Here is a 25,959-nt window from a genome sequence, read left to right on the forward strand (position 1 = left end):
CGCTTCCAACACATAAAGTTCAAGAACTGACTGATCACTTGCTGCTTAATATATCGCACTTCTTGACAGTTCTTGACCATGTAACGTGATAATCAACATCATTCCCTTCACCTCTCAGTGGTCTTAATGTCATGGCTGAACGGTTCATGTAAAGTGTAGTAGGGCAGCTATTAAAATGGCATGTTTGTGTCACCAGGCAACTAGGGATGGTGTATAGCAGAAATACTGGGGTAGATTTACTGATATTGTCTAAGATTTAGACAGCGTAAACTTACTCAAGGCAGTCAGAAAATGCGCCAAACTTATCAAAGTAGTGCATTCGGTACGATAAATTTGGCACTTCTAGCTAGACACTTTTCTATTTTGTCTATTATTTGGCTTTGTTTATGCTAGTTCTTTGTGGCAACATTTTGGTGCATTTTTGGTTCATGGTGTCGCATTTTAAGCCATGCCCATGCTCCAGCAGACCATGCCCTCATTCCAAATAACACAAAATGAAAAGATTCCACAGCACTGGACTGCAAGTGGGTGCACGCCTCAATAAGACCTGGTCCGCGGTCCTGGATATCAAGCAGACAAAGAATGGACAGAGGCAGCACTTCCAAAAAGAGCAAGAGCTATTTATACACCCATGCGACGTTTCAGTCCAACTGGACTTTTTTCAAGCATAAAAACACACATCAAGTAATAAGTATATAAAGGCTTGCAAAGCCCAATTGAAATTAAACAGTGATTAAGACAAAATCCAATATAAAATTGATGATACAAAAACAGAATATAATATTGAAAGCTAAATATGAATGCCAGTGCACATGTGAATATACAAAGTGATATATAAGGGACTAGTACAGAAAAAAAGACAGTCCTAGGTACACTAAAGTGTTAATGACATAATGACTCACCCAGATGTACATAATAAAAACATTCAAAGTTGTCAATAGCAGAAAACTGGAAAAAGGGCTCGTTCCTCTAGGTCTCAGCTGTCCAGTGTGTGTACAAATGTATTGCACACCTGTGTAATGGAACTGTCATTACTGCTTGCAATGCATAGCGAAATCCCGCGAGATCGCGGGTGGCTATTCCCGCGCATGCACACTCGATAGTACAGCGGCCATCTTGGCCAAAATTGACTATCTTAATTTCGCGCATGCGCAGTGTGAATTCCAGTACGCGGCGGCCATTTTACTGACTGGAAGAAGATATCACGTCCAGGAACGTAACTAAAATAGAACAACAGGTCAAAAAATGCTTCAAACAGAGGATTTAGTATAGGATTAATGGTATGGCCATATATTATTAGTTATATATATTTAATAGGTGTGCCTCCGGATAAATAGTCCGGAAATGTTTGAATAGGGGAATTCATCCGCAGCAAGCACATTGTGTAAAATAAGTACTTTTACTGTGTAATGTAATTTATATATATGCAATGAATATATATCCATCTAAATGTATAAGTATTGGAGGTGTAACGCCTCAAGATATAAGATAAAATGTATAATGATGCCATAATATGTGTAAACATGTGGATACTCCCCTAAATATGATATAAGCCCACTGCTAAAATAGCTATCCCTGGAAAGATGTCAAAAAAATGTCATATTATACTGCCCCCTTTATTGAAACAGAAAACGGACCAAGTTGACCAGTCACGTTTATGTATCCCACCACTTCAGGCATGTACTGAGGTGGTGGCGATACATAGATGATGTGTTTGTTATTTGGACCGGCACTGGGTCACAGCTAGAGGAATTTTTTTATTTCCTCAACTCTATTGATGAGGACATTAAATTCACAATGGAGTTCTCTACCACACATTTGAATTTTTTGGATACTATGGTATATAGGGTTGATGATAAACTAGTCACTGATCTATAACACAAAACCACAGATCGCAACAGTTTGTAGCGATTTGACAGTCAGCATCCCCGATGGAGGATAGAATCTTTACCTTTCAGTCAAATGTTGAGGGTTAAACGCATTGGGACAGAACCGCAACATCTTACATCACGTCTTGATGACATGGGTGAGAAATTCACCCAACGTAAATATCCTCGAACACTCCTACGTAAACAGAGAGATAGGGTTGAATCTGTCGCTAGGGATCAGCTATTGACATCACAAAGTAAAAATACACCAAACAGAGTAGCATTTGTCTCAACTTTTTGTGACAATAGCTATAGGATCTCTAATATTATACGTAAAGAATGGCATATCCTCGGTAATTTATCGGGTGAGGTTCCCGAATTTAGCAATCCCCCTATGATGGCGTCAAAAAAATCTTAGGGATCAATTGGTACACGCGGATGTGGGGTCTTCGCAATTGAGTCGCCAATTAACTTTGGCCCCCAAAAAATTGGGACGCTTCCCATGATTGAATTGTGTGAATTGCAACATCATGGTGAAGGGCAATATATTTAGACACCCGACGAATGGGAAAATATTCCATATTAAACAATTTTTAACTTGTGCATCAACATTCGTTGTATATGTACTACAGTGTCCATGTAAGTTGCTATACGTGCGTGAAACCACACAGGAATGCCGCTTACGTATCAATAAGCATAGATCCACTATTAAGACCAACAAACTGGATCTTCCAGTCCCAGCACACTTTTCTTCAGCGGGACACAGGGTCAGCGATCTGAGATTTTGGATCGTTGACCATGTGCCCTTACATAGGAGGGGCGGCGATAGAATTGCCAAATTAAAACGTAAAGATCTGGAGTGGATTCATAAATTGGATTCTTTACATCCAAGGGGGTTGAATGTTAATTTTAAAATTGGGGTGGTTCTCAACAAAATGGGTACAGTGATTGTGTTTTCTCTCTGTTGTGCCATGCATGGTCTCTGACTGTCGTCCACTATTGTACATGTATCTGTGAACACATTCAATATGACGACATTGTCATTGCAATATAAAATAATAAATTCTGTTTTTATCAATATATCTAATTTTTGTCATTTTTTCAGATTCCGATATTGGGCTGGATTCTTTCCTCTGGGTTCTGGAGTCCTTATAGAACTGTTTTTATCATCCATATGCGGCCATTTACATCTGGTCAACTTGGTCCGTTTTCTGTTTCAATAAAGGGGGCAGTATAATATGACATTTTTTGACATCTTTCTAGGGATAGCTATTTTAGCAGTGGGCTTATATCATATTTAGGGGAGTATCCACATGTTTACACATATTATGACATCATTATACATTTTATCTTATATCTTGAGGCGTTACACCTCCAATACTTATACATTTAGATGGATATATATTCATTGCATATATATAAATTACATTACACAGTAAAAGTACTTATTTTACACAATGTGCTTGCTGCGGATGAATTCCCCTATTCAAACATTTCCGGACTATTTATCCGGAGGCACACCTATTAAATATATATAACTAATAATATATGGCCATACCATTAATCCTATACTAAATCCTCTGTTTGAAGCATTTTTTGACCTGTTGTTCTATTTTAGTTACGTTCCTGGACGTGATATCTTCTTCCAGTCAGTAAAATGGCCGCCGCGTACTGGAATTCACACTGCGCATGCGCGAAATTAAGATAGTCAATTTTGGCCAAGATGGCCGCTGTACTATCGAGTGTGCATGCGCGGGAATAGCCACCCGCGATCTCGCGGTATTTCGCTATGCATTGCAAGCAGTAATGACAGTTCCATTACACAGGTGTGCAATACATTTGTACACACACTGGACAGCTGAGACCTAGAGGAACGAGCCCTTTTTCCGGTTTTCTGCTATTGACAACTTTGAATGTTTTTATTATGTACATCTGGGTGAGTCATTATGTCATTAACACTTTAGTGTACCTAGGACTGTCTTTTTTCTGTACTAGTCCCTTATATATCACTTTGTATATTCACATGTGCACTGGCATTCATATTTAGCTTTCAATATTATATTCTGTTTTTGTATCATCAATTTTATATTGGATTTTGTCTTAATCACTGTTTAATTTCAATTGGGCTTTGCAAGCCTTTATATACTTATTACTTGATGTGTGTTTTTATGCTTGAAAAAAGTCCAGTTGGACTGAAACGTCGCATGGGTGAATAAATAGCTCTTGCTCTTTTTGGAAGTGCTGCCTCTGTCCATTCTTTGTCTGCTCATTCCAAATAAGCCACGCCTTCCTGTTGTGAGTGTCGAAAAGGTGTCTTAAAGAGTTAACACATGTGACACACAGTATGTACGCCAAAGTTCTGGCTCAATTTGAGCCAGAATTTTGGCGCATGTTGAACAGTTAATCTGCCCTTATATCTCTGCATGTAGTTGGGTTCAAAACCCGGAATAAAATCTGTTTGCTGAAATGGGGAGAGAAGGGGCTCTCACTCCGTCAAGACATTACAAGTCTTAGTCTGGATTTACACATTGTGGTCAAAATGCATTTTTTGACTGTGACGTGCGAATCCAGGCTAAGGCTGTCTAATTAGCTTCATTGGTAGCCAGCAGGAGGAGCCGCAGCATGCAAAGGGGACCCGAAGGGCCGAAGTGAAAAGGAGCAGTGAATATAGTAAATAATAAATAAATATATAATAAATAATAAATGGAGAGAGCATGGCCACGGCTGTTGCACCACAACTGTGGGACACAGCCAGTGGAAAGATGTGTGCGCCTCTTAATAAATCTGTCACAACTTACTCCAGTGGTGAAGATAGCAAAGACTGGCATATGAAAAGACAGTAGTAAATCTGCCCCAATGTATTATAAGAGTCATAACGTGCTTTAAAATGCTGTAATCATACCTACCTATAACAGTTTTTTTTCTCTGTAATTGTAAATGTGTTAAAAAGTATAGACACCTCTATGTGACTACATAATACAACTTTGAATATATCACAGTAAAGTTCAACACAAAGGTGAAAAGACATAAATTTGCATAAACTGGTATCATACTATATCTAGACAGGCCTGATCAGCGTTTATTGGGCCCACATAACCTCCCGCCATTTGAAATTGGCCTACCGAGGATCCTCCAGTGGGCCCAGGCTCTGACACAATATTGGGTACTTAATGTACTGTAGCAGAACCGCAAAGGTCCAGGAGAAGACAACACCATGTGGAGCTAACTTTGGAGGCAATCATTTACCACTGGAGTTTATTTTTGATAAGGTTATTGACAAACAACGGATTGACATATGATGTATCCTCAGTGGGCCCTCAGAATAATTTCCTCTGGTGTGACCAAGGAGCCCCAGTCCAACGCTAGCTACGAGTCCGACCTTAGAAACCTCCAAAATTCAGCCATTATCGATAGGTGAAGCTGCCGCTGGGTATACCTTTTCCTTGTAGTGCCAATTTATGGCTGACCTAGTAATATGGCTTAATGACAGACCTTCAGTGGAGTAACTAAAGGGGTCACAGTTGTCACAGTTGCTATTGGGCCCCATATCCACCTAAAATGTCATGCCCTGGTTTTGGCCCTTGGGCCAGCGCCATTTTTATAGTGTGTAAAGCACAGTCTAGGCCAGGGGTAATCAACTGGCAGACGCCAGCTTTCCGGACCTATGTTGTCCAGAAAAGGATGGGAGCACTGTTCCTTTCCCTTTTGCACTTCCACTCAAAGTATATATCCCATCTCATGTTAATCTCAAGAGACTAAATATAAAATTGTGTCCAGGTGGTACGGGATTCTTACCCTGCTCCACACTCTTTATCCTCCTATATCCGATCTGTGTTGGTGCTGTGCACATGCTCATGGCACAATTGCCCTTATCTGGTGGAAATGCATTCCTATCTATGCATATGGTCATTGGCCCTAGACAAAAAAAAATATTAGCAAAATATTATCAAATGATTCAGCAGTCATACTCTCTATGTTGCCTGGCTCCTTAAAGGGATTATGTCTTCAGAAAATGACCTATTTTTAAAATCAAGTGTTTCACTAGCATGGGAGACTTGTGAGTATGTGGTGCTGCTGACCATATAACTATCTGGTTTTAATTATTAGGGTATGTTCACACGCCCTATTTACGGATGTAATTCGGGCGTTTTATGCCTCGAATTACGTCCGAAAATACAGCTCCAAAGCGCCGGCAAACATCTGCCCATTGAAATCAATGGGCTTACGATGTTCTGTGCACACCGGCTGTGTTTTTTGTCAAAAGACGGCGCGTAAAAAGACGCCCGCGTCAAAGAAGTGCATGTCACTTCTTGAGACGTAATTTGAGCCATTTTTCATTGGCTCCATTGAAAAACAGCTCCCATTACGTCCGTAATTGCCGCCGCGAAAAACGCGAGTACGAGCAATTACGTCTGAAAACCAGGAGCTGTTTTCTCCTGAAAACAGCCCTGTAATTTCAGAAGTAATAAACGTGTACGTGTGAACATACCCTTAGAGAAATACATCACATAGGAAGAATGGGGAACAGATGGCTGATTCAATTCCTTCTCCATTAATATGTGTAGAGACTGATGCCAATTTACAACCAGCTAGGCCTACAGGGATTATCGCTAATTTTCTTCCACGGACCAATTTTCTCCTAAGCCCTCTCTATATAGATGGATCTCATATTGTTCTCTAAAGTGTTGTTCTCCTATGGATCAGACTTATCCCTATTCTTGCTTCCCATTTACTTCCTTTTCACGGGGTCCCGTCGCTCTTTTTGAATGTTAATGGCTACATTGACAGACTACTTTTTATTTTGTCATGGCAAATTTTTTTTTTATTTTTTTCTTGCCAATTTACAATGTACTTGTATTTCTATATTTACTCAACCTGCTGTGCCGGGTTGACTGTATATGTTCTGTTATGGTTTTTCCATGTCCTTCTCTCCCCTGTCTTGCAACTCCTGTTATGCATAATTGAAAAAGTTTAACAAACACAGAATTTTGAAAAAAAAAAAATGATTGAACTCTAGGATTGCATTGTAAGATATTCTTTGGAATAATAACAATGGAATTTTTTTGATAAAAAAAAAATTTACTCACCTTTCATCTCAACATTTGACCACAGCCAATCATTGCGGCATTGTAAACAGAGACTGGCATGGAACCATCAGAATAGGAAGTATGGTGAAGAATTTAAAAAGAGAGTAAATATACATATATTTTTTTTTACATAGAAATGGTTTATTTGAAATGTTTTTCAAAGAATGGAAACCCCACTTAAAATTGTGTTTTTCTGCAAACAATATCTCAAGGGATTTTCAAGTTCTTCTAATGTTTAGGGTAATAATCATACTAAAGCTGAAGATAAAAAAAAAAGAATATAAATATTTTATAGGGCTTACCCAAGTATACAAATACAGTTACTTATTTTCCTACGATCAGATTAGATAGATTAGATCCCTACTTTGATTCAAACATTTTTGCACATTTCACAGCTGTATGTACTTTGTGTGCCGCCATATGGTGCCTCTCTACAGCACCGTGTTCTCCTCTATTCTCATGGAGAAAAAAAAAACACCTTGTATGCTACTGTATGAAATCAGGGACATACAAGAGTGCGGTATGAGCCCATTAATGTCTATGGGTGCTGTATAATGGATCGCTATGAATTATTTCTAGAAAAAGGTAGACTTATTTTTCTAATCTTTTACAACACCCATGAAGGCGCTGCACTTGTATAACGAACATCTTAACAAATGTTAAAGCCATGTCTGAACCTTATTACAAAGTTTCCAAAACGCTTTTGTCACCACTTTGTTCTGTAGACTGTAAATAAAAGGGTTCAGTGTTGGAATGACAGCTATGTAAAGCACAGAGAAAAGTTTATCATAATCCAGAGATGACACAGATGAAGGCCGAACATAGACTGAAATCATAGTTCCATAGAACAAAGTAACAGCTGTAATGTGGGAAGTGCATGTAGAAAAAGCCTTTTTTCTTCCTTCCGTGGACTTAATCTTCAATACAGTATGAAGAATATATACATAAGAGATTAACGTTAACATAAAAGAGCTTATTCCAATTAATAAACATTCTGCAAATATTACTCTTTCAATGTTATCCGTGCTGCTGCAGGAAATTATCAGCAAGGCTCGGAGATCACAAGAAAAATGATTAATAGCGTTAGATTTGCAGAAGTTAAGGAACGACACGGAGAATGAAAATATCGAATCAATAAAACCTACAATCCAGGAAGCTCCTGAGAGCAAAAAACATACAGTTCTGCTCATGATCATGGGATAGTGCAACGGTTTACAAACAGCCACGTATCGATCATAGGCCATGGCTGTGAGTAGAAGGAACTCAGTGCTTGCAAAGGACACAAAAAAATAAAGTTGCATAAAGCAGCCTATAAAAGATATGGTTCTGGTCCCTGTGAAATAATTGGTTAACGTTTTAGGTACTGTAACAGAGGTGTAAGTGATGTCCACCACGGAGAGGTTACTCAAGAGGAAATACATAGGTTTATGGAGGTTCTGGTCAAACTGGATGAGGATGATAATAAGGAGGTTGCCAAAAATAGTGAGGAGGTACATAAGAAAAAAAGCAGTCATAAGAGGACACTGAAGATGTGGGAGATCAGAGAAGGCAATGAGAATAAATTCAGGAGGAGATGTTATGTTATTATATTCCATGTTTGATACATAAACTTATTAATTCAGAATAGCTTGATGGTATTACTTGTCTGTTATGGAAGAAGAAGAATCAGTTATGGTGGTTGCTACTGTTACTGGCACGGTGAGTCATAAGACGTTTCCCGAAGCTCTGGACCCTTAATGCAAAATCTATAACAGGAACCCCCACGTACCATGTGCCATTTATAATATTGTTGTCTTCTTATGTGGCAGAGGGGCTTTTGGGCCCTTTAAATCACCAGGGCCCAGTGCAACTGCTGCCTCTGCACCCCCTATAGTACACCCCTGACTATGAGGTTCAAACAAATATGTACAGGTACTGTATAAACCTTGTAGATGTCATGTACTTCTGCTTGTAATGTTGTCTACATTAAGGGCACTTTCTGATGTGGCAGAATTGCTGTTGAATTCCGCTGTGGACAGTCCGCAGTGGAACTCTGCAGCAGCCGTTTTTTAAATTTCTTTGTATACATTTTTAGGAAACTTAGTTCAGACGTTGCAGAAAATAACTGTGCAGAAATTAGGCTGTGGTGCAGAATTTACCCTCCGCAGCCTGCTCATTACATTGCGGAGAAGAAGCGGAATTTCACTGCAGATTTCAGCCTTTGCAATGCAAAAACTGAAATCTGTGGCAAGTCCGCTGTGATATCTGCAACATCTGAATTACCTGTCAAATATGCAAATGTTGCTGCAGATTCGTTGTGTAATTGCCCTGAATCAGCACCTACATTTGCAGCGGAATAATTCTGCCACGTCTGAACATGCCCTAATAGTTCATAATTGTAAAATAATAATCAAATTGAATAAACTAATGATAACTCCTCTTTTGCTGCTGATTGCATCTAAATAAAAAGAACTAATAATAACTCTTTTTTTGCTGTTGATTGCATCTAAAAATAAAAATAAAAATAATAAAAAAATTAATTCATAATAACTCCTTTTTGTTAAAGGCAAATACACACTTCAACAACTGTAATACAATTTAAGAAAACATTTTTTTTTTATAAAACCACCTTTAAAGTTTATTTTACTTTATATACAAAACTGATTCTAAACTTGAACTTACAGCATTTGCAAATCAAGGTTATGAAATAATTGTGCAAGGAATAGGCCAAGAACAGATCAGACTCAGTTCTCTTTTGTAATTCCTGTAAATCAATGTTAAGATAAATTCCATAAATAAATAAATGGTAAAGGTCTTCGTAAAGTTGAATTAGTTCAGAAATTCATAAAGAAAGATTTGTTGGAAATCCTGTAATTTCACAAGATCTGATAAAATGACCCAGCTGTAACAAGTTTATACAGCAAAATTCAAAGCTGTAGGGACAAAGACAGAATTAAGACGAGGTGTGTGGGTTCTGTGGTTTATACTGGAGAATTGGAAATTACACTGTTGTATTAAGTCCTTGCGGTATTGTCAACCCTAGGGTAACTCAAGTGTGGATTATAAAATCCCTAATTCTTTCTTCATGTAATTTGTAAACCTATTAGTACATTTATTTTATATTTAACCAATAGCTAATTTCTTTTTACCAATTTTTTCAGTGTTTTCCTAGTTTGCCCTATACTTAAAAGGAATAACATGCTAGTTAAAATCTATATTTTTATTTTAATGGCATGGCCAACATAAAACAAAAGAAGTGAAGGTCATGCTAGAACTCTGACACCTGTAATTCTACTGACACGAACATAGATCACCATAGCACTCGATATGTTCTAAGTTTAAAATGTCTCCTTACTATGACCATCTGGAACAAGCAGTGGAGACTAAAAATGTACTGCTATTCCCTTTGGATGGCCCACAAGAATAATATGGATTTGAAGGTGGCTGGACAGGTGATATTGGCTAGTAGGACTACTGGAGTTGGACCACATCAGGGTTTTGATGCCTAAAAAACTAAAAGCATTTTATGGAACTCAGATCTGATTTCTGTTTTCTTCTCTCACACAAAATCGAGGGGGGAACATAAATCTCTTAGACCACCAGGATATTTATAGCAACCCTAAAGGAGGATTTCGATGGGTAAACTTTGCTAACTAGAACCTGGGTAACACCTTTTAATTGAGAGGTCTAATTAAAATTCATAGGGTCTAATAACAAAGTCAAAAATGGGTCCTTCACCTTGTTAGCAGTAGTGATGCAGACAGCAGCGTTACTTCTTTTACTTTAGCAAAGGATGGAGAGGAGTGTCATCTATGAGATCTTATGCTCAAAGGAGAACCAACATAGCACAGCTAGACAGCAGAAAGTCACCACCATGTTTTTTCTCCCACCAACATTTCTACACGCTACAGTCTGTGGTCCCTGTTGTAACAATAGTTGTAGGGGAAAGGTGCCTATTAAAGAGGCTCTGTCACCAGATTTTGCAACCCCTATCTGCTATTGCAGCAGATCGGCGCTGCAATGTAGATTACAGTAACGTTTTTATTTTTAAAAAACGAGCATTTTTGGCCAAGTTATGACCATTTTTGTAATTATGCAAATGAGGCTTGCAAAAGTCCAAGTGGGTGTGTTTAAAAGTAAAAGTCCAAGTGGGCGTGTATTATGTGCGTACATCGGGGCGTTTTTAATACTTTTACTAGCTGGGCGTTCTGATGAGAAGTATCATCCACTTCTCTTCAGAACGCCCAGCTTCTGCCAGATCACGCTGTGACGTCACTCACAGGTCCTGCATCGTGTCAGACGAGCGAGGACACATCGGCACCAGAGGCTACAGTTGATTCTGCAGCAGCATCGGCGTTTGCAGGTAAATCGATGTAGCTACTTACCTGCTAACGTCGATGCTGCTGCAGAATCAACTGAAGCCTCTGGTGCCGATGTGTCCTTGCTCGTCTGACACGATGCAGGACCTGTGAGTGACGTCACAGCGTGATCTGGCAGAAGCTGGGCGTTCTGAAGAGAAGTGGATGATACTTCTCATCAGAACGCCCAGCTAGTAAAAGTATTAAAAACGCCCCGATGTACGCACATAATACACGCCCACTTGGACTTTTACTTTTAAACACACCCACTTAGACTTTTGCAAGCCTCATTTGCATAACTACAAAAATGGTCATAACTTGGCCAAAAATGCTCGTTTTTTAAAAATAAAAACGTTACTGTAATCTACATTGCAGCGCCTATCTGCTGCAATAGCAGATAGGGGTTGCAAAATCTGGTGACAGAGCCTCTTTAAAGTGCCAATATGAAGACATGAAAATGTTCCTTATTTTGAATGATAAACCTATGTTGTAAAAGTCACATTGGTGGATATCCTATAGCTGAGACCACAACCAATGTTGAGAATGATGGATTTTAGTTCTCTACTGTCAGTAAAGAATCGTTGGATATGAAGAGTAGGAGAGACTAGAAGTTAAAGGGAACCTGTCACCAGCATTTCACCTATTAAACCAGCAATACCCGGAGGAAGTGGGTGAAAAATCATTTTTATGTAACCTATAATTATCTTCTTAGTCGGCTCTGTACCTTTAGTATTCCATTTTTTAGTGTTCCTGTGCCATATGCTAATGAGCATAAAAGAGTCATATCTTTGTTTGAAAAGAGTCATATCTTCATTCCTCAAGCCTTTCCGAGTTAACCCCACCTCCTTACTTTTGATTGACAGCTCCTTGCCTCCCCACATCACACACAAAATCTTGGGCTTGTTTATCGATGTCCTGTCCTGGTGCATGCGCACAACGGGACACAATAGCGGCGCATGCGCAGTAACCAGATTTGAGGCCCGGATGAAGCAGGGAAGGGTATCGGACCATACATGACAGGCACATGCATGCTATCTCAGGCAAGATTTCGGCATTCAGGGAGGGCCATTTTCTGGCAGTGGGCAGGCGTAAGAAGAGGAATGAGCGAGACTGACGAATTATTACCATATAAGGTGCTAAATGTTTGCAGACCGTTATTTACAGTTGGAGGAGGAGTTTAGGAGAGGGGATAACGGCAATGAACTCTTAAAAGAAGCGGCCAGCGAGAGTTGAGTAAGGTTCAATAGGAGAAAAGCTGGTGATAGGTTCCCTTTAAGTGCCTACACAATCTCAAACTACCTGACTATAATAGTTGGGCTTCTTCTTTTCAATATAAAATTTGTTCTGAGATCCTAGAACAAATATAAATAAACCGTGAGTCACTCACAAATAAAGTTTAGACTAAATGGACATTTCATGCATGTATTTATAGATCAGAGATGTCTATTACCATCTACAAACATGGCTATTTTTAATATAAGGACTTCTAGTCTGGGCCATGCAGAAAATTCTTAGATATAAAATGACATGCAGTCTGGTTTGTAAATGCTACAGACAATTCCAAGAATGTAATAACAATCTGCACGTGTTTGTTCTGTAAAAGGTCAAGAATCTGAAAATCATCATTTTCTTTCACGGTGCTTAGCATAAATGTTGCACTACAAGGCCCATCAGTAAGTTCTGCTTTTAACTAGCAATGCATAGATATTTCAGCACAGGTTACGCCAACTACTCTACATACTGTACAAATGTGTAGATTATTGTTTTCATGCCGAAAGGTAATAATGATATAGTCATGGATAAAATAATGTCATAGGAATGTGGTTGACATTAAAACAAAATTAACAATGATGACATGCGAAAGATATTAAAATGTACAACAAAGTCAAGAGAACCACCAAGAGGATGAAACATGCATGGGCAGCACAGTAAGGTGGCTTAGTGGTTAGAAATATTGCTTCCAGCACTGGGGACCTAAGGTTTGAATTTGACTGTTGAAACAACTGCATGGAGTTTATATGTTCTTCCTGTGTTTGTGCGGGTTTTCTCCCCAACTATAAAGAAGAACTGATTGGCTTCCTATAAACCTGGCCCTAATGTGTGTGTTAAATAGGGAAATTAGATTGTGTGCCCCATTGGGGGCAGGCACTGGTGTAAATGATGACAATACTTGTAAAACGCTGCATAAAATGTTGGTGCTATATAAGCAATAGGAAATAAGTAGGAAACTGCATTCCAAAGCATCTGCCAGCTTTCTATGAAAATTAATAATTATATATATTGTTTGTCTACTTTTTTTTAAAATCTGATTAATGATGAAGACAAGTGTTGCATTATAACTCCAAACGTTTATGTAATAGAGCTGAGTTCATCATTAAAGTCTATGTAAACCTTTGAAGCATTTTTTTTTCTTACTAAATGTATTTTAGGGGTATGTGCATCTTCGTAATTTATTTTTATTAAAAATTATTTTAACTTTTTCAGCTACAGTATAATACTGCCTAGAAGAACGTTTAAAAAAAATGATCTTTATTGATTTATTAATATAAAACTGGCTAATAAGCCCATTAATGTCTAGGTATAGGCAAAAGCAAGCGGTCAGAGAATGAGAAGAGCCAGCAGGTGATAGATATGCATCCACCCACAGATCACTGGCTCTACCCTATGGTATACAGTTACTCTTAGACCCTTGCCACTAGTGCAGTAATCCTATGCGTTTCTGTGTCCCCTAGTTTATGGGGTACGTCATCAGGGATTATAATGCCAGCTCTTTTAAGCCGGTAAGCACTATTTCTGTGCTTATTACATCTCCCAGCGTGTGCAAGCTCTGATATATATAGCTCCATCCTCCATGATCAGGGATGTAAAGCTGTGGAATATTTTTTGACCGGGAAAGGCCTACAATATCGGGCCCACAATAAATTCGTCATTGAATTGCTCAAATTTATTCTGGAGCATAATTTTTTGCCTTTTTGATCAAAAGATCTTTCACCAGCTCAGGGGAGTAGCGATGGGAAGTCCAGTTGCTCCCACGTATGCTAACTTATACCTGGGCTGGTGGGAAAAAGAGGTCTAGTGAAATCATGGACAAATGGACACCTTATATCCTCCTGTGGATCAGATTCATAGATGATGTTCTGATCCTATGGACTGGAACCAAGGTTGAATTTGAGGAGTTTGTTGGCATCTTGAAAATTAATGAATTAGGTTTGTTCTTTACATCCGAAATCCATGAACATCAGATCACATTTTTAGATGTGATGATCTCCAAGACAGCTTCAGGTGCCATTCAAACCAACATACATCGCAAAAAGACAGCAACTAATAGCCTATTGCGGTGGGAAAGTTGGCACCTGATGGCTCTAAGGCAAGGCATCCCCATGGGTCAATATCTGAGGGTACGTCGCAATTGCTCGAGAATCTCGGACTTTAAGACGTCTGCACAAGAATTAAGAGATAGGTTCAAGCAGAGGGGTTACCCTCAGGGTGTTCTCAAAATGGCATACCAGAATGCCCTCAGTTGTAATAGGAACAAATTATTAAACCCTAAACCGAAGGAACCCATAGACGAGTGTATTCGGGTCATTGGGACTTATGACTCGGCCAATAATGAGGTTAGAAAAATTCTACAACGACACTGGGGGATCTTGAGAGCTGACCCAGATATAGGGGATCTGGTAGGGAAATATCCCATGATTACCTATAGGGATATAGAGATTGCTTGACTCATAGCCACCTCAGTCTACAGGTCACATCCACTACATGGTTAAATAGTGGCTTACATGGTACCTATAGATGTGGCTCGTGCAGAACGTGTGCATCTATTGCATGCAGTAACAACTTTAGTAGCTCTAAGACTGGGGAGACCTTTAACAATAGATTGTACATTAATTGCAAAACTAAGGGTATTGTTTATTTGTTTACATGTGGATGCCAGCTACAGTATGTAGGCAAGACCATTAGGGAATTCAGGAGAAGGATAAGGGAACACATAGGGGATGTGAGAAGGCAAGATGATACTCCGGTATCACGTCATGTATGGGAACAACATGGTGGAAATGCCATGACCCTCAAATTTCGAGGGATCAAACATATTAGACCATCAGTGAGGGGTGGGGATACTGATAAGAAAATATTGCAGAAAGAAGCACAATGGATATTTCGCCTGCAAACTATGCATCCGGCAGGCTTGAATGAACAAATTTCATATACCTGTTTCATCTAAATATTAGTGCCACCTTGTTACGATTTTGGTATTCTAACATGGTATTCTCCTGCTTTGTTCCCCACTTCCATTCCCTACATTGGTTTTATGTCTCTATGTCTCTATCCCGTTTACTTCATTAGACTGTTTTCTAATATGGCCACTTTTCATCTAGTCTATGTTCTCCGTTTTGGAATAATGTACTTTCATGGAGGATGCCCTTTGACCAATGGAGAATACAACGAGATGCAATGATTTTTTTATTTTTTTGCTACTTCCGCTTCACTTACCTGCAGTACTGTGTGTAATGCGGCGTGAGTTTCAAATCGCCTGGAGCTCCCCATAGTTACCAGGGACGCCTTGTTGTCCAGGAACACTGATTGGCTGAGTTACTGAGGGCTCGTCACAATTCGGGACGTCAGCAATTGGTTGGCGGCCACACTGACGTCAGTCGGTGGGAGGGCTCTTGAGCCTGTAAATATCAGAGCTTGCACACGCTTGGAGATGTAATAAGCACAAAAATAGTGCTTACCGGCTTAAAAGAGATTGCATTATAATCCCTGATGACGTACCCCATAATCTAGGGGACACAGAAACGTGTAGGATTACTGAACTAGTGGTAAGGGTCTAAGAATAACTGTATACCATAAGGTAGAGCCAGTGATCTGTGGGTGGATGCATATCTATCACCTGCTGGCTCTTCTCATTCTCTGTCCACTTGCTTTTGCCTATACCTAGACATTTATGGGCTTATTAGCCAGTTTTATAATAATAAATCAATAAAGATAATTTTTTTAAAACGTCGTTCTAGGCTGTATTATACTCTTGATACCATTGAACGTAACATTTCATCAGATACTATAGTGAACTATTTTTCAGATACAGCTTATATGTATCCTGGATATATAGATGCTGTATCACGAGCTGAAACCTGAATCCGTCAGGTCAGCGGGACTGACGGGTGTGGCGACAGCGGGTCCTGCGTGTCTCTAACATGCAGGATTCAGCTGTTACTGGTTACATCTAAGTTCATTACTTAGACGTGATTGATAAATGGTGAATCCTGCGCAGGAACTGGTGTCAACGAAGCTGTCAGTCCCGCTGACCTGATGGATTCATTGGTTTAAATTCTGGGGAACTCCGGAAACTGGTTTCCTCACATTCCAAAAACATACAAATAGGGAATTTAGATTATAAGCCCCACTAGGGACAGTGAGTGATGATAACTTCTGTACTAGCTTGAGATACTGTAGATAGATTCTAGCAAAATCATATCAAGTTGCAAAAACATCATGTTATTGAATCTGGATAAATACCTTTTATAATATACAAATACTAAAATATACAACAATAAAAGGTATGTGCACACGTAGTGTTTTCAGCCATTTTTCGGGCCGTAAACGTCCTGAAAAACGGCTGAAAAATCGGAAGTAGAACGCCTTCAAATTTCTATGAAAAATACTGCGCTCTGTTCCGACGAGGCTTTTTTTTCGCTGCCGTTTTTTATTGACTCTATAGAAAAACAGCTGTAAAAAAACCCTACAAAAAATGCGAGTCGCTAAAAAAAGGGCTGAAAATCAGGAGCTGTTTTCCCTTTATTTTGTGTGTGCACATACTCTAAAAGATAAGCACAAATGCTAAAATATGTTGTATTAAAAATATTCTGTCACTAGAGCTCTGCCACTTTTTACTTAACACTTTGTATATGGGACATATTATTGTGTGTGTGTTTTGTTCTATTGGATAAATGATGAAACTACACGTGCTGTAACCCTGATCCTGGTATAAGCGATGACATAGAATGTTACCCGCGTCAAATGCTGTAATTGGAAACCAAGACAATGGTCACAGGAACACAATACTCATATAAGAGAGGGACACTACTTTCTAGAAAAACCTCCTTTATGGAACATTACAGTCTCATTCATCGCTGTAAGACATCTACTAGTCATCTTTTTCCAGAAAGACTGGTTGTGCTACATTCTTCAGCAACTGAAGAGCTTACTAAAGATGTATAAATAATGACGTAATGACTGAGCTTGAAAGCCTATAGACTCTAACGACATAATACTATCAATTTATGTCTTCACCGTCTTACCTAATTCATAATATGATCCTTAAGGTTCTTTTATACTGGCCAATATGGGTAATGAAAACGAGCACCGATCAACGTTGATCAGCGGTCGTTTGCTCCTTTCGCAAGGAGCTATGATTGGTTATGTATGGGGACGAGCGATCGTTACTACGATCGCTTGTCCCCATGCATTTCCACCATGTCGATAGCACATCTCCCTATTTACACAGGAGATGTGCTGCCGACAACGATAATATTTATTGCTGCATAAACAATATGATCAGCCGATGAATAAGCTTTTGCTCGTTCATTGACTGATTGTTGCTCTTTTTACACAGTCCAACGATCGGGAACGAGCATTCATATGAACACTCGTTTGCCCGATCATTGGCCCGTGTAAAAGAGCCTTACCTCACAAAGTCTTTCATGAGCTAGTCCTTGAAGCATCAATTGTATTATACGGCTTTACATACTGCACAATTGGACTGTATTAAACAATAAGGACATCCCCAAAAAAATTTTCTGAGTTGATTTCCAATTTTAACCCCTTCCCAACATCTGCCCTATGTATACGGCGGAGGTCGGGTGGAGGAGTATTGATCGGGCAAATGAACTGCGTACTTTCCATATAACAAGCGTTTCAGCTGTGTCTCGCAGCCGTTACTTCAGTGTAATGAGCGGGTTCCCACTTGTTTAACCCTTTAGAAGCCACATTTAATAGCGACCATGACAGCTAAGCCGTTAGAATAAGGGGGGTGGCCCCCTCTGATGTGCCATCGCCTCCCCCCACAAAGCAATTGCGGGGTGCCATTGGTCATCGTGGCAACCTGGTTGTCTAATGAAGGCTCTCAGGTCTGCCATCTTTGTACACCTGAGGCAGGGCTTAATAGCTGCCTGTCAGAATCACAATGTACTACAATATATTAGTATTGGAGTATATTATGTAAGTGATCCAATGGTACTGGTTCAAGTCCTCTGGGTGGACTAGTAAAAAACTGTTAAATACGATTTTTGTTTATATATAAAAAAAAAATATTAAAAGTTAAATAAAATTCCTTTTCCCATTTTCCCGCAAAAGCAATGTAAAATAAAAAATTAACATAACTGGTATCGACATGTCCTTAAAAGTCTAAACTGTCACAATATAACATTATTTAACCCGCACCTTGAAAACAAACAAAATGCCAGAATCACAGTTTTTTTTGGTCTCCCCCAAAAATTGAATAAAAAGTGATCAAAAAATGTAATGAACCCCAAAATGGTACCAATAGAAACAGGAAGGGGCTAAGAAGTTCAGTGAAAAAACAACTTCAAGGATAGGCCATCAATAGCTGATGGGTCGGGGCCCGACTCCCGGGACCCCCGCCACTCAGCTGTTTTGAAGGGGCCACAGCGCTCGTACAGCTGTTTGGCGGGTCCCGGGAGTCGGACCCCACCAATCAGCTTCAGCAGACAGGGATATTAATCTTACCCTCCTCTTTAGCCGCAGCGGAAGTCCTGACTCTATCCAGGGTCAGGATTTTGTGTGCCGTGCATATCGTTGTAACGCCAGGACCTCCGCTGCGCTCCGGAAACAGGCGGAAAAAAGTACTATCAGTTACTATAGTAACTGGGGCCGTTATCCGTTATACTAACTTTTTATTTATAGATAGATAGATAGATAGATAGATAGATAGATAGATAGATAGATAGATAGATAGATAATTCAATGCCTGACAATAACATTATTCAGAGAAAAAAAAAAAGAAAAGTGGTATTTTCTATTTATTAGGTGCATTTGCTCCTTGGCCTCTAGGAGTTGCCTAACCATATCTTAAATAGCCTTTTGGAAATCTTACACAGTCCTACTAGAAGTCCACACTTTCATCGCAGTTTAGCCATTTCCTGGCTTGAATGTAGAAGAGCCCCAGGCTGACCGTCCTTTGCGCTCTGTAGATGATGAAACCACACACACTGTAATCCTGAACCTGAGAAAATAGGATGTAATCTTAAACAGTAAATGATGTAAAATGATGTCATTAGAGACCAAGGCTAGGGTAACAAAGGCATAATAATAATAATGTAAAGGGATAATGTTTACTAAAAATAGCCCATTCATGACATGTAATATTACAATCTTGTGAATAATCATTTCCCATTGTAAGAAATTTAGTTATTTTTTTCAGCAAGGCTGGGTGTGTTCTTGTTTTAAGCCCTGAGGAGATCACAAGAGACCTACAAATAATGACATAATGGAGAGGTTTGAAAACTGAGATGATCTAATAATAGAATGACGATACCAAAGCAGATCTTCACGTTCTTACTCAAAAATAACAATGACAGTTATTGCTGAGAGAGTTCTCAAGCTTTGCTGATGTACTGAAGTCTACTTTAGTTGACCTACAGTATAAGGCTGTATTCACTTATTACAAGATTTCACAAAGTAAGTAACGCCGGTGGCGGGTGCCTCTCCTGCCGGCAGTCCCTGCCGCTAGGTCGTCTACTTTTCCTGCTTGCGGCCTGTTCCTCTGCTGCTCATTGTCACCTGCGCCTCTGTCCTGCCTCCAGTTGCCACGCTGCTTCTCTTGGTCGCAGGTTTCTTAGGGAACTTAAAGGGCCAGCGTGCGATCATTCACAAACCTCCCCAACCAATCCCTGTTGCTCCACTATTATTTAAGGCAGCTCCTCTGATCACCTAGTGCCTGAACTTTGGTGCTACTTAGTTTCTTTCTGCGAAGCTTCCCATTTCTCAATCCCCTACCAAGTTTTTAGGAAATACAAATATGATGTGCAAAAAACAATCATAAATTTTAAGAAAATAATGTCTTAGGAACAGTGATATCTGCCTAAAACCGAAAATGTCCCATTGAGTGTCCAGTACAGTGCATATTTGTCAGGTCAGGACACACATAGCATTAGGTCAGTCAGGTATAAGAACAGAAGTTATGTCCTACATAAAAGCTAAGTGTACTGTGTGCTATATAACAGCAAACAGTAATTTAGCAACCCTATAACATAAACTGGGCAGTTTACATATGATGCACCTATGTATGTGTAACCCTTTCTAAATAGACCTACCACACTCGGTCCTGTAACAATTACAGAAGCATTATTCATATTGTGGTCTACTGAAGGACCTTATAACAGTCATCAGTTGTTATTGATGTTCGGTCATTTTCAAATCAAATAAGGATCTATGAGGTTTGACCAGCACTATTAGTTAGCATCGCTCAAACACAACCCAAAGACTTGCACAGAGCAGGGCTGAGAAGATTTTCATCACAAACTTTTATAAAAAAAAGAAATTAAAAAAAAGGCATGGCTGTGGAGCAAATGAAGTTAGTTTGCTATCATTGTTATCTGTGGACTAGGGGCGTCTGAAAAATGGGCTAAAAAATTTTTTTCAGCTGCAACCTCTATGTGCCACCTCTACGTACCTATTTCTGTCCCGCTAATTGAGCACCTATCTCGTTTCAATAGTTTTTATTGAGAATTTTTTAACATATAAACATTTATACATTACAAGTATTTCAAGCATACTGTAGATACAGAACAATGAGACATTCAGTCCCAATAAATGACAGTAAGAGCATAACAGAAGAAAACAAAAACATTGCAAACCATTCGTATAGTGCAATAAAACTGTTTTGTACATTCAATATCCACGTATATTCATATTCTTGTGGTCGTGACCTTCATTTTTGATGTTATTGGAACATATTATTATTATTATTATTGAGACCTCACATAATTGTGTAATAAAACCTACTCAAAAAGATTTATAGAAGATACTGTTGCACCATGGGGCCCATAAAAGGCTGAATCTTGCGTACATGGAGTTTCCTAAGGCCATTATTCTTTCATAGGAATATGTTGTGTTAATTAATGCTATGAGCTCCTCAAGCATTGGGGTTTCTATTTTCTTCCAATATCTTGTGATGACTAGTTTTGCCATTACCAGGATTTTACAAATAAGGCATCTCGCCAAGGAAGGGAAACCCTCTAATTCTAGAAATAATAATGCTACCTGAGGAGACATGATAACTGGATTTTGTATTACTTTCGCCAGTAATCTAAATACTTGGGCGCAGAACCAGTCTAATTTGTGGCATTGCCATAGCATGTGGAATAAGGACCCTGTATTTCCACACCCTCTCCAACAGAGAGGTGAAGACTCAGGATATATCCTATGTAGACGGTCAGGAGTGTAGTACCATCTCAGGGATGTTTTAAGTGCTGCTTCAATATGTTGAATGCACGGTAGAGCCCTATGTATGAGCCTGAAAGAAGCCAGCCATGTGGCGTCGTTAAACGATTTCCCTAAGTCTCTTTCCCATGACTTGAGTAAGTGAGTTTTAGTAAAAGAACAGTGAGATTTAATCATGTTATATATGGGTTTTAAACCTCCTATGCGTCTGGAAAAATGAGCAAATAACTTATTGTTACATAAGGCATTTAAATTGCCGGTGGATTCCATGCAATGCTTTATTTGGAGATATTTAAAAAAATCAGAGTTGGGTATAGAGAATTTCGACTTTAGCTGCTCAAAAGTCACCAAGTGTTGACCATCAAGTAGCAAGGAAACATCAGTGATGCCACCAGCAATCCAGGACGTTAACTTGAGATTTGGGATTATTAGCATAAAGAATTCTAAAGGAATATAACTTTTGAGTAACGGACTACAATTTAGCGTGTTATTCTGAATGTAGGACCAACATTCCAGAGTCGTCTTTGTCAGAGGGGATAGTGGACGCGAAGGTACCAAATCCCAAAACGTCCAGAAGAGAGTGGTTTTTAAAGGTAAAGGTGAGATATAGGAAGTTTCAATTTGTAACCACTGCTTTCCTGTGTCCATGGCCCACCAGCTAGAAATTTGCGCTACTTGGGTGGCGATATAATAGCTATGAATGTCCGGTATACCCAGGCCTCCAACCTTTCTATCTTTGACCAATAAATGCATGGCAATTCGAGGATGTGTTTTTGACCAGACAAATTGGGAGAGATTTCTTTGTGTTATATGAAAAAATCTTTTAGGGAGAGTAATAGGTAAGGTTCGGAATAGGTATAGTAGTTTTGGCAATAGAAGCATTTTATAGGCCGCAATCCGGCCTAGCCATGAAGTTTCGAATTTAAGTAATCGATCTGTGTCTGTCTGAATATTTTTTATTAGAGGTTCATAATTAGCTGCGTATAGATCTTTATATGAAGAAGTCAAAGTTATCCCCAGATACTGGATGCCCTTCATTTGCCAATCAAAGGGGTATTTTGTTTTAAGAAAATGCAATGTGGACGGGTCTATGTAAAAGGGAAGTATTTGTGATTTCTGCGCATTTAATTTATAATATGATATTGTGCCAAAAACTTTAATAATGTCCATAGAAGCTTCTAATGATGATTCTGGATTAGTTAATGATAAGATAATATCATCTGCGTATAATCAAATAGTGTGTGAAACCTCGCGGCATTGGACTCCCTGAATGTCCACACAGTTTTTAATGTGTTGAGCTAACGGCTCCATGGAGAGTATAAAAATTAGTGGGGATAATGGACATCCTTGTCTAGTACCATTAGTTATTTGGAACTCTGTAGACAGGATACCATTAGTGTAGATTTTCGCTGTGGGTGCCGAGTAAAGTGCTCTAATAGCTGTCAAAATGTTGCCCTCAAATCCCATTTCTCCCAAAGTAGCAAATGCGTACGCCCAATTAATTCGGTCGAACGCTTTTTCGGCGTCCAGAGCCAGCATCAATGCTGGTGTGGCTCGTGTTTCAATGAGGTGAAGTAAATTTACAATCCTTTTTGTGTTGTCTGATGCTTGTCGTCCCTTAACAAAGCCCACTTGATCTATGCTCACCAGGGTAGTTAGCATAGGGGTGAGCCTTGCCACGAGAATCTTAGCATAGAGTTTGAGGTCTGAATTTAATAGCGAAATAGGCCTAAAATTTTGGGGGGTATCAGGAGTTTTGCCCGGTTTAGGGAGAGTAACAATAGTAGCCATTTGATTTTCCTTTGGGAAGGAGCCCTGATCCATAGCCTTTTGAAAAAATTTGGCTAAATAAGGGGTCAATACAGTAGATAGATTTTTATAATACGAGTTGGAAAGACCATCCGGTCCTGGAGATTTGCCGATTGGAAGGGAACGTATATTATTCAAAATTTCCAATTCTGTGATTGGGGCATTTAAAGAACTTAGTTGTTCTGCTGACAGTCTGGGTAAGGATGCTTTCCTAATGAAATCCACTATCTCATGTTGAGTAGGACAGTTAGTAAAGGGGTCATCCTTTAGGTTGTAAAGAGATGAGTAGTATTTTCTAAATTGTTCTACTATATCTCTGGGATCCATACGTTTATCTTGTGTGAGGGGATTTTTTAAATAAGGTATTCTTGTCTTCTGGTACTGAGTTTTAAGCCGAGTAGCCAGTAGTTTCCCTGCCTTATTATTCTGTGAATAGTAACGGGCTTTAGTTTTCCTTAAATTTTTCTCATATTCTGACACTAAACAAAGACGTAGTCGTTGTCGGAGTAGAAGCAATTGTGCAGCCCCCTCTGAGGATGGAGATAATTTGTTTTTTGTGTCTGCAAGGCGTATTTCGTTAGTCAACTGAGATACCTCTTCCAGACGCTTTTTGCGGACCATATGCCCTAGACGTATAAACGTACCCCTTATATATGCCTTATGAGCGTTCCAGAGGGAGGAGATTCCAACATCCGGCGTATCATTATATTGGAAGTATTCGTGAAGATCCCTTTCTATGTCCATTTTATAAGTAGGATGAAATAAAAGATAGGAGTTACATCTCCAGAGGTAGTCTGGACTGGTGTCATATTTTTCTGTGATCGTCAGAGTGATCGGCGCGTGGTCAGACCACTGTATGCTCTCAATTGTCGTGGCTTTTGATACGAGGAGTGTCGCCTTATCTACAATGAACATATCAATTCTAGAGTAACTATTATGGACTTGAGAGTGAAACGAATAATCACGTTCCGATCCGTGTTGCATACGCCAGATATCGTACAGCTCCTCCCCCCAGAACCAATCCCCAAAAGCAGCCCTAGATTGTCTAGGCTGAGACGTAGTGTCCATCCCAGAGTCCATAACAAAGTTGAAATCCCCACACACAATCAGTTTTCCCTGCTTATGTTTAGCAATTATTCTGCGAATCTTTTGAAGGAATCTCAGTTGGTGGTTGTTAGGCGCATATAATGACAACAAAGAATATTTGACATTGTTAATAGAACAAATTAGTAACACATATCTCCCATTGGAATCTGCGAGCAATTCAATTAGTTGAAAAGCAACTGTATTTTTTACTGCTACCAAAACTACTCGAGCCTTGGTAGAGTGATGTGACTGAAAGACATGAGGAAATTGGGGGTGCTTAATGCGGTGGGCGTCTTTTTCCAAGAGGTGAGTCTCCTGGATACACATAACCTCACAGGCCAGTTGTTGTGCCTCTTTCCACATGTGTGCCCTCTTATGTGGGCTATTAAGGCCATTTACATTTAGAGAACCAATTTTAAGAGCCATCGTATGTGTGAGAGTGCTGTTGTATACTTGACCGTGTCACATCAAGTTGTAGGTCATACTTGGTATGATCCAAAGGAATGTATGTGGATTGACTGTTATATGAGTACAAATGTAACATAGTGGTCTGCACTAGACAAAGAAGAAATTTAAAACAACAAAACAAAAGCATTCAAATACGTTTGAATAAAGAGAGAGACTGAACTTCAATGAGTCCAGACACGGTGGGGGGAAAAAACAGTCAACTTGTGGACCGGACTTTTAGGTCTCGGGAAAAGCCCCGCCGCTCCACCACCATAAAGTGAATATACCTCAGCGTCGCGGACGGTGTCGGAGGTTTGGCCCCTGCCAGTCATCTTTAATCGTGTGAGGTAGGGATTTTTTCTTAACTCCCGAAGAGGCATCAGGAATGGAAATGCCCCATTTTTGTAGAAGTGACGCATCTTCTTGGACAGTTCTCACCACGTGCATAGAGCCATTTTGGTGGATCAATAGTCGTACCGGAAAGCCCCATTTGTATGGAATTTTGTTGTTTCTCAAAGTTGTAGTGATGGGAGCAAGTTCTCTCCTTAACTGCAGAGTGACGGCAGAAAGATCAGTATAAACAGATATTAACTTGTATGGCTCCGGTATTATCTCTTTATTTCTTACGGCTGTCATAAAGAGTTCCTTGATATGGAAGAAGTGAAACCGAGCCAAAACATCTCTGGCAACATCTGTCGATAGGTGTTTGGGTCTGGGAACTCTGTGTGCTCTATCTAGGATCAAATCTCTAGAGGTGCAATCAGGTAGCAAGGCATTAACAAAGCTTTGGATAAATTGGGTTAGATCTTTTGGGGCTATATCTTCAGGGATACCCCGAAACTTGATATTGTTCCTTCTGGA

At 39.5% G+C, this 25,959-nt stretch overlaps 1 protein-coding gene across 1 annotated transcript; it reads right to left on the reverse strand.

Moving 5' to 3' along the window:
• Nucleotides 1–7,614: 7,614 nt before the first annotated feature.
• On the reverse strand, nt 7,615–8,550 carry LOC142662937 (olfactory receptor 5B21-like). Its single transcript, XM_075841231.1, has one exon. The coding sequence runs from the start codon at nt 8,548–8,550 to the stop codon at nt 7,615–7,617; it is 936 nt and encodes a 311-aa protein (XP_075697346.1).
• Between the last annotated feature and the right edge of the window lie 17,409 nt (nt 8,551–25,959).

Source organism: Rhinoderma darwinii, chromosome 11 (assembly GCF_050947455.1).
Source record: "Rhinoderma darwinii isolate aRhiDar2 chromosome 11, aRhiDar2.hap1, whole genome shotgun sequence".
Classification (NCBI taxonomy): domain Eukaryota; kingdom Metazoa; phylum Chordata; class Amphibia; order Anura; family Rhinodermatidae; genus Rhinoderma; species Rhinoderma darwinii.